The sequence below is a fragment of the Acanthaster planci genome, linkage group LG04, assembly GCF_054643075.1.
Source record: "Acanthaster planci isolate LZ-2023a linkage group LG04, COTS_SCS, whole genome shotgun sequence".
Classification (NCBI taxonomy): Eukaryota; Metazoa; Echinodermata; class Asteroidea; order Valvatida; family Acanthasteridae; genus Acanthaster; species Acanthaster planci.
Window position 1 is genome coordinate 20,710,679 of NC_141780.1, and position 9,897 is coordinate 20,720,575.

Sequence of the window (9,897 nt, forward strand, 5' to 3'; positions counted from 1 at the left end):
TCAGTTCACCAGATTTTATTCACATGGCTAATTTCATCGCAGCAACAGCGCCCTCATATTTTGTCAGGCGAAGCATTGACTATAAAAGGCATAAAGGATATGTATATATTAAAAAAATAAGAATATTAACCAAGATTTCAAAATATTTGCATCATAAAAGATCAGAAACATAAAAAAGTGAAAGTCATGTCGTAGGCCCTTTAAACATGTCTTCCCCCCGAAGTGTAAATTAAAAGAAACAAATCCGATGGGGTTTCTTCAAATTTCATTGGCTCAATTTCAGACATTACCACGCAAACATGAAACAACATATCCATAGTAATGCATGCATAGCACTGGCGTAATGTTCGTCCAGCTGCATGCAACCCTTTCTTAGTCTGAGACCACTTTGTGACGCAACTCTAGAAATGAAATCTAATTCTTGCATTTCCAACCGCAAACAGATTGATATCAGAATACCGGTGTGTAATAGCATGACTGGATGCAACTATTTTTGGCAATTTTTCTGTTGTCATACATGAAATGACATTTACTCCATGAAAAAGAATGGTGTTCAAATCAAACGAGTGCATCCTGTTAAGGCCTTGTTTGGACTGCACTTCCCGGGGATAAATCAATAATTCAGAAAAATGACGAAAGAATTACTTGTGCAAAATTGGATTTTATTGACCTTAAACAACAATAAACATTCTAAAAACAAAATGATTGTTTCACAACAACTTTCCACCTAATTTAACCTCTCAGAAAGATTTATCTTATAAGTCAGAGCCTAGTTAACCAAAGTTAAAAACCTGGGTTTTTTCTTCATGATTTAAAGGTTTAAATGGTGGACACAACAATATGAGGTGAAAATCGGAGCACCATGCATGCGATAATCTTTTGTGGGATGGGGTAAAAGGGGGCCATGTAGGCCCTATGCTGATGCGGTCCGTCGCCAGGGAGACGTCATCCGAAAAATAACACAGTATTGGTGTTCAATGTTTGTTTTATTTCACTTCGAAGTAGATGAAGATAGAGTGGCGTTAAAGTAATCTGTGTCGCTGGGATGGGAGAAGACTAAAAAAAAAAAAAAAAAAAACCTGCGCGGCTGCAAATTCTGAAAGTGTGTAGGGGGGGAATGCTGGAAATCACCTCACACTAATGGCCGTGTGCGTAATACAAATGTACATGTTATCTACGCTATGCAACCCTTATAACCTGACATCTAACCGCCGTATTTATTTAAAGCTTTTGTATTTCTCCATTTGCAGTGCTACTGAATACATTTTTCTGCTGGAAAGTTGCAAGATACCTCAAAATCCGCCTTTTTTCCTCACCACAAATATGGGGAGAGGATCCCCGGTCAAAGAAGGGTTCCTCCTTTTCCTTTGGGGTTTCTCCTCTGTCAAGCTATGGCCATCAGAAGGAAAACAACTTGTGAAGAAGTCATGGGTGTGGAAAAAAGTACAACGTCGTTTTTTATCTGATATTTATAGTAAAGATATTGTTATGCATTAATTTTACCTATGATCTTCACACTTCTCCTTCTCTATATCTCTATTATAACGACATTCAAAACTGGTCCGTTGGTTGGTCAACCATTGACCTCACAGTTGTTCGCTCAGGGTACGAGGGCCGAGATATCTGTAAATTAGTCAAAGACAAGGAAAATGGTATTTGAAAAACTAATATATAATACCATTCACTTACTATATTTGCTATTTGTCCATCGCCCACTTTACTGATTTGTGTAACGAAATTCATCTTCTGCTGTGGCGAGTAGTTCATTTTCAAATTACTGAGCTTTAGCGCCCTCTGGCAACATCTCAGCAGACGGTCAAACGTGCTGACAAGATTTTTACACTGCAAATTATTATTGTGGTGTTTTAACGCTGTGTGGCGTTGAACTAACACTGCACATTACTGATTTAACTTTGTGTGGTATCCACAAGTGACATAAGAGGGGGTGGGCATGGTGACACGGCCCACTGTTCGAGTATACTCTTTTTCCTGTGTGCCCCGTATCCTGTTCAAAAATTAGGAAAGGAACATATCTGATGGTAGTCTGTTTTGGTCCATGTTTTAAATGTGACCAAACCTATAAGCCTTTTAGAAGCATGGCGGACACAATAGCAGGGCCCTCTAAAAAAAAATGTGGTTCCCAAGGCCCCCCCCGCAAAATGTATCCTAGTTATGCCACCGGTATCAACAACAGACCACTGGGCACACATTACATGAAAAAGTAATGCAAGTTTTTGTTGCGATGGTGATGTCTCTGAATTAACAAGATTTCTGACAAATAAGTTTGTCAAAACACTGTATGCTCAGTGCTTGTCCGAGAGCTTGCGGGAAAAAGTCACAAACTTACTCGGGTGGGACTCGAACCCACGACCTCCTGCTTACTAGTGCACACGTCTTAACCACTCGACCACCGAGCTTGCCGGGGTCGGTTGGCCGGTCCGAGTCAGGAGAAGCAGCGGGTACCGCGAACCGGCAAGCTCGGTGGTCGAGTGGTTAAGACGTCTGCAGTAGTAAAGCACTAGTAAGCAGAAAGTCGTGGGTTCGAGTCCCACCTGAGTAAGCTTGTGACTTTTTTCGTAAGCTCTCGGACAAGCACTGAGCATACAGTGTTTATTAATATATACGTTGGGTAAGGGCAAAACCCGTTATATAAATTGTTGTGTTGTTGTTTGTAAAAAAAAAAGCGGTGGCTCAGTGTGCATATCACCTTGTGGTATATGACTGACGTGGTTGCACCCTCCATCATAGGCGCGGAGCAGTCCGGGTTGTCTGCACACGGCTCGCCCAAAGAAGCAATAGTTCCAGTAGGTCACCCCGTCTGTGCCACACACGGGTGAGTTAATGTCCGGGCAGCGCTCTTGGCATGCATCTAAGGATTGCCAAATGCATAAAAAAACATGGTGTTAAGAGACAAGTCATGTTAGGGTTACGTCAATTCGAAAAACAACAAAAACAAATCACAAAAACAAACCACAAAGAAAAGCAAAACAAAATAAAAAACAACTTCTTCATTGCGGTAAAATTCAACTTATGAACAATCAATATTGCATTTCCTAAAATTCATGAACATTGTTATTGTTTTTTGTAACTGACACGCCATTGGTTAAGGTTTTACTTGTCAATTTTCCGGCCATACAGTCCCCGGCGTATGCCTCGACCAAACTGAAATCTCTCCGCTTACACGCCGTCCGTCTGAGGTAGCACAGCGAAGGGTAGGTCACACCATCTGTCCCGCACACGGGAGGCCCGCCGAATGGGTTGCACGGTCTTGATACCAAACAAACTGGAGAACAAGTAGGAAGACACAGCGAGTAATTTAACTATCAAATGGATAAGTTATCGATTATAGAGCATATTGATGATTTATAAGTTGATTAAAGTGATATGTCACTTGTGAATGAAACCAGATGGGGAACATTTTTAGTAGGCCCCTATTTTAATTTTGATCATGAAATGATTGACCTCAGGTTGGGCGTCTTTTCCTTGGTACATTAACAGGTCATTTCTTTTGTTTGTTTTCGAAATAATCGAAATTAATGTGGTTATTGCTGTATGGAAGGATATAATAATGTGTGGAAAACTAAGCATACTTTAATAGCTAATATTTTCCTTTTGCTCATTCGGTTGGGATGCTCACCCCTGACTGGTATCTCACAAAGACCAGCGAACGAAACTCTCAGTCCAGGATTTCTTTGCTGACACGCTTCTCTCCTCAGTTGGCAGATGTTGAGATAGCTCTTCTTGTCCGTTCCACACACTGGGTCGAAGAAATCATCGCACGAGAAGCACTCTGAGAAATGGGGACGAATACGCTTTGGATCAACCAGAACAGTCGTGTATCTTGGTTTCCTGTTCGATTTCGTTTAATTTGTCACTAATTCAAACGAACTGACAATAGATTAAAGTCACTTTTTAGTTTTGTTTCTCTCCAAGTGATTACCAGCGAAAATGGTACCATTTTAAGAAAGAGCGCAGACCCCTTAAAATGGATGCTTAGTGTATCTGATGACTTTGTTGGGAAAGCCAACTTTTGGTCACAATGCTACCACGATGACTACGTTTTTGTACCTTCTACTTCTGGTGTTCCGGTGCAATTTCCACTTCGGACTGGTGTAAGGTTTTGATCCCCAGTTTTACAGGCAAGATCCCTCAGCTGGCAGAGATTTGCATACGTTTTCCCGTCTGAGCCGCAGATTGGACGGTACGGTATCGAGAGACACTGGCCATCAGCGGGGCAGGACCAATCAAATCCGCCTAAATGTGTCAGGGTCGGAGAAGGATGCGTTGTTGAAGTTGTTGATTGGTCAGAAATTGATTCTGTTTCTGACGGTTTGGGTTGCGTCGTGGGTTGTCTCGTTGTTTCCATGCTGTTCACTGTCGTGGAAGGTGATGCGTCGGCTGTTGGACTTTCATGCGCAGCTGTTGGTTGGGTCGAAGTTTCTTGAGTGGATGACACAACTGGAGAGGGCGTTGTTGTAAAACCCGTCGTTACCAGGCGACTTGGTGAGGGCCTTGCTGTTTCACTTGTTGTAAAGAGCGCTGGTTTTGCCGTTGCTCTCCCTGTATAAATTACAGTGTTGCATTCAAGTCTATCACAAATCCTTTCACAAGTCCCTTCACAAGAGCAGTCCTAAGTAACAGGGTGAACAATGACAACAGAATGCTTTTTTATCGCTCACTTGAATAGCTTGTGAATTGGCTTAAGACAGAATGACCTGTGGACTTGTGCTGGACTTACAGGGACTTGCAGGGACTTGTGCTGGACTTACAGGGACTTGCAGGGACTTGTGCTGGACTTACAGGGACTTGCAGGGACTTTTGATGGACTTACAGGGACTTGCAGGGACTTGTGCTGGACTTACAGGGACTTGCAGGGACTTGTGCTGGACTTACAGGGACTTGCAGGGACTTGTGATGGACTTACAGGGACTTGCAGGGACTTGTGCTGGACTTACAGGGACTTGCAGGGACTTGTGATGGACTCGAATATAATACTGATAAATTATTATTGAAAGAAATTAGCAAAACTAATATTGATGAAAAGTTATCAGCGATATTGTAGACATTATATTAAGTGCGACAAAGTAGGCCTATATTTGGGCTTACCATCTGTTTCCCAGCCAATCAACTCATTGCTAGAATCTTTGTCCGTCTCCTGACTGCCTGTTGTCTCTTCATCCGGGCAGGGACCAAAGTGAGCTACGGCAAGCAGCCTACCCCGCAATGCCCGCCGGCGCCCGATAATCAGGCCCGAAAGGCCTGGAGCTCCGCACGCGGCTAGGCGAAGGTGACACACCGACCGGTAGGTTTTACCGTCAGTTCCGCATACCGCGTGGTCGTGCGACCAGCATCTTGTCGGACATATCAGATGTTCATCTTCAGAAGCTCCTAAAAATGAACCATCGTTAAAGAAAGAGAAGTTGATTATCCTTTTTATTTAACGCTTTAGTTTCTTTATACTGTCTAGCTCAATGCAACTTTGTTTTCTGCGATAGCAACAGCGATTAGTTTAGCTGGTGTGGTTGAGAGATTCGGGAATTTCAGAAAAGAGAAAAGCTAAAGAACAAATTCATTGTAGCTGATTGGTTAATTTTCCCCGCCGGTGCGGAAGGATTCTTGTTAACTGCAAATGATGCACGGTTCCGTGAACCAGTTTAGGGGTTTCACGTAACCCTTGCCAAGCATAGCGGCCGCTTCAGTTCGAGCACAGACCTGCGTCACTTCAAACTGTTTTGTGAATAGTACCTGGTTTCCCGCCAGTGATGTCTGCGATCGTCTGCTCCTCCTGATCCTCCGTGCATTTGCCATCGTGCACTCGGCGTAACACCGCGCCCGCCGGGCCCGGTGGTGAGCAGCTGGCGAGTACCAGCGAGCATTCATCCGCGTAGGTTTGACCGTCTGAGCCGCACACGGGACGCACTGCAGTTAGTGCGTCAGGGCATACCCCGGTCCGACAAACTGCTTAAGACAAGATTGACAATAAAAGCAGTAGACTAATCACAGAGGGAACATCATTGTAGGGGTATACAAAAAAGTATCCGTCATTGACTTTCCAGCAACCAAAAAGGATATGAGGTTGAGGGGTATCAGTAAGAATGATTTACAGTCAAACAAATTAGAAAGTTAGATAATAAACCAAGAGATTTTCTGTAGAATAAGCACAATCAACAAATAACTGTCACGAAAACTCGGTAGTAGACATGAGCTATTGTTTAGCTGCTATTTGTAATGATACCCAAAAGTCGTCAGAAACAATCAATATATACTTAACGGCTTTAATATTATTTTGACACAAAACAAAACAAAAACATTGCAGCAACAAAGGGAAACAGAACAGACGGACAGCATTAAAACTATAAGGGACAAGTTAGCTTTGAATAATTTGAAGGTGACACATTTTAGATGCTTTATACCTTGTTCTCTTAAACGACTTTCTCTGTATGCCTGGGTGGCCAGGTACACCGATACTGTGAAAACTGTACATAGAAGAAGAGCCAATGGTAGGATCCTCAGCGCTACACCGGCTGAGAACTCGGTCTGGAATCTGAAAGGCAAACAAGAATGTGCGTATCTCTGATATTACAGATTCTTGGGAGTTGTAATGATGCATGACGGGAACGTGCGGCCATGGGCCCAAACGGTATGCGAGTAGCGAATGCTCGGCCTCAAAGTGAAATGCGTCACGGCTTATTATTCGAGAGCATAATACGCACGAGAGCGTGGTTCAACCAGCGTCTCATACGTGCTGAACATTCGAACTTGCGTGACGTCAGGTGCTTTGTTCCCCAATGACCTTGCCTTTTTGAAATACCGAACTGGCTTGTTAACGACAGCGTGCCATAGGGGCGTTTGGTTTTTAACCCCTTAGTAGGCATGCACCGCCCTGACTTCCGTAGCATGTGCCACAATTTTAATTTCCTCGTCTGCCCCACAAGACAACACAGGCCGTGACATTTATTTTGTGATTTTATTTTTTTTAGTGAAGCAGAAGCAGTTCAGAACCGGTGCTGACTCAGAGTTGAACCGCGGTTGTCTGGCTCGTTGTCAGCTTCCCGTAAAAGCTTCCAGACAGGTGGATGTAGAGAAGGTTTAAATAGGGGGATATGTCGTTATGGTGTAGCCCCCATAGATTAGATGAGTTGATGCACAAATTGACGATTGCCCTTAAGTGGGTATTTAGAGATCAACCAAAAACACGAATGGGAGGAGAGAGGATAAATCGGGTACGATCAGGATTTTTCGATGAGCCGAATCGCAAATCTAGTATTATGCACCCCCATATGTCTGTATATAAAATTTGGTTTAAGAAAATATTTCCTTGCATGTACTTTTTCGATCGTGGGGTGCGATTTGCCGGACACGACGGTCAATGGGCATGCCAAAACCGAGAGAAAAATGATAATAAGACTATATTTATAGCATCGTTTGTGCGTGGTAGATTTTTTTCGGCTTGTATATCACCGTCATTTTGTTCTTGTCACAAATCGAGACTCTTTCAATCTGCTGGGCAATGGTTGGATAAACACCACGTGTCAAAAGTCTTCGGTAGCTAAGTTTCGGGCAGCGTGTTCTAATTGCCTCAAGTTGAAAAAACAAGTCAACACCACTAAGTACTTGGTGGATCCACTTCCTCGGTTCGATCATAAATGTTCTCTGTCCAGATCGGCCTCGAAGCATTTTGCGTGTTACAATACCGTAAAGTTTTATAGTATATTTGAAATGCCAAATGAAAAAAAGTGAAAAACCAATTTTAAAACCACGAGGATGGCCACAAATTTCTGCCAAATGACAGGCGTGCTAGGATTAATTTTGGACAAAGAGTTTTGCTCATTAAATCACTGCTACGGTGGCCGCCTTTAAATGTTTGCAGGCAACATGTATACTGCCGTGGTGTACCAAAAGAAAGATCTACTGCGCCATATCTCTGTATAACTGCATCAGTCTGTGGAAATCTTGCGTTTATTTCTAAACAAGTAAACAGTCTGCTAAGTCGTCTCTTCATGCTCCTGACTGATGTTAGAATCTTGATACTATATTTGGTTTTTATTAAACCTTACAACAGGGTAAGGTTATCCAACAGCCTGGCCTGTAGACATTCCTATGACCTACGAAAACTTGGGTGTGTACGAACAAATGTCTTCAAATATACTACTATGAAGACACACACCCAAGTGTGTAAACGCCTTCACTCGTGGACTCCCTATTGTTCCTCTTTTGTCCATACTTTAACTTTTTCGGAAGACCTCCCATATGTTTTGTACACGTTTTCCAACCGTGGACTCTTCGGCAACCGTGGACCCTATTGTCCCATATTGTTATAGGTCCACGATTTGGATGTGTATACAAACTCACACAAACCCAAACCATCATACCCTACATGATGTGGACTTCTTTTGTGCAGAGGTCCACACTAAGCCACACCACGCCAGAGCAGAAACGTCTTGGGAAGTGTTGGCGTCTCCGGAATTTCGATTTCAATCGCACGCTTCAAATTAAACTTACACAGCTTCAGCATCCACATGAAATTTAAAACTACAATTAACACTTACCAGCGCTATGATGAATTTAGTGAACGTGCATAGGACGGACTAAAGACTACAGAACACTGGTGAACACCTGGCCTTGCCTGGACTGCCACATCTATATAGCGACACAACCTGTCCGCAGTTCCCGAATATAAGTGTCGTTTGTGCGGTTGATATGTATCTCGTGCTCCTGCACCTTAAGGTAGCAACGTTCCGAATAATCAAGGAAGTATTGTAAGCATTTGTTTCATTCAGAATTTGCATTTTGTATGGCTAGAACTCTTACATTGCTGCTGCCTGTAATTACACGGCACGTATAGTTCAGAGCATAACACTGGGGATACGGTCTGCGCACGCTGTTCCCACATGTCGCTATACAAAGATGTCGGCACGGTCAGCTTGCGCGAGCTACTTTCAGGCCCGATGTGTTTGCAGTTTAGGAGGGAACCTAAAACGAACCTGAAAAATGTGTCTCTCCTTACCTCATAAGGTTCTGGATCGGTAAAAGTATTCGTCTCTTCGGCCTCAAAATCAGAAGTTATTTATGTCTCGATTGGAAGTTGCACTCGGCAGTGGCGCTACTTCTCTGTCTATGGTTGGGTCTGCTGCGTTTGAGAATGAAGATGAGGCCTCGTTTTTATAACAGGTAAATGACGTCATGTTTATATTTTGCTATCTTTTGCCCCTTCTTGGTGTGCCAACTAGTACCTCTCGTCCTATGTACTTGAAAACCCCAAGAATTCTTAGAATTCATCTTAGTCATGCACACTGAAGAATGCAAGGAAACAACGGGTGATTTGTAACTGACCAATCAGCGTCGACGAAATTATCCCCGGAAATCTTCCCGGATTTCAAAACAAACTCTGAAATGACAATAACTTCATTATAATTGGTTTTCATCTTTGAGTAATTTATACATCTTATAGTAATATTAGGAATAGGAATATAGAATATAGTAATACAGGAATAATCCAGACCAATACGTTTTAACATTAATTTTGGTTGAATCGGTGTTCATGATGTGTATTTCGTTTTAATGAGAAAATAAAGTACTGCAAGCATACGAGAAGTATGTAATGGCAATGTGATTTGAAAACGTGAATGTGGCATTGTTGAAAGCTTCACTCTAATTTCAAATTGTCAACGATACTAAGGCATGTTGGGCAAAAATCTGGGTTAAAAGCAGAACGTTTGATTAATATTGACTGAAAATGCCATTACATCAACTCTGTTTGCATTTTGTGTCAAAAACGTGTTTTAATTAAATTAAAACAAATTCTGCAGTTTGTATTGTTCCTATGACTTTTTAAAAATCTGTTAATTTAGTTTATGACACGAATTAAATTTAAGTCCGTCTTTACACGTTAGGAAT

General features: G+C 42.4%; 1 protein-coding gene across 1 annotated transcript; it reads right to left on the minus strand.

Annotated features, from left to right (window-relative positions):
* Window positions 1-641: 641 nt before the first annotated feature.
* On the minus strand, window positions 642-9,144 carry LOC110982853 (agrin-like). Its single transcript, XM_022241575.2, has 9 exons — window positions 9,008-9,144; window positions 6,414-6,544; window positions 5,746-5,958; window positions 5,107-5,388; window positions 4,069-4,560; window positions 3,638-3,790; window positions 3,116-3,283; window positions 2,708-2,869; window positions 642-1,623 (listed from the first exon to the last, which is right to left on the minus strand). The coding sequence occupies exons 1-9, from the start codon at window positions 9,010-9,012 to the stop codon at window positions 1,601-1,603; spliced, it is 1,629 nt and encodes a 542-aa protein (XP_022097267.2). The 5' UTR covers window positions 9,013-9,144; the 3' UTR covers window positions 642-1,600.
* Between the last annotated feature and the right edge of the window lie 753 nt (window positions 9,145-9,897).

Coding starts and splice junctions, on each gene's coding strand:
- LOC110982853 (XM_022241575.2), bottom strand. Junction 2,870..3,115: donor TATGGCCGGAAAATTGACAA/GTAAAACCTTAA, acceptor GGCAATCCTTAG/ATGCATGCCAAGAGCGCTGC. Junction 1,624..2,707: donor CGTCAGTCATATACCACAAG/GTGATATGCACA, acceptor ACTAATTTACAG/ATATCTCGGCCCTCGTACCC.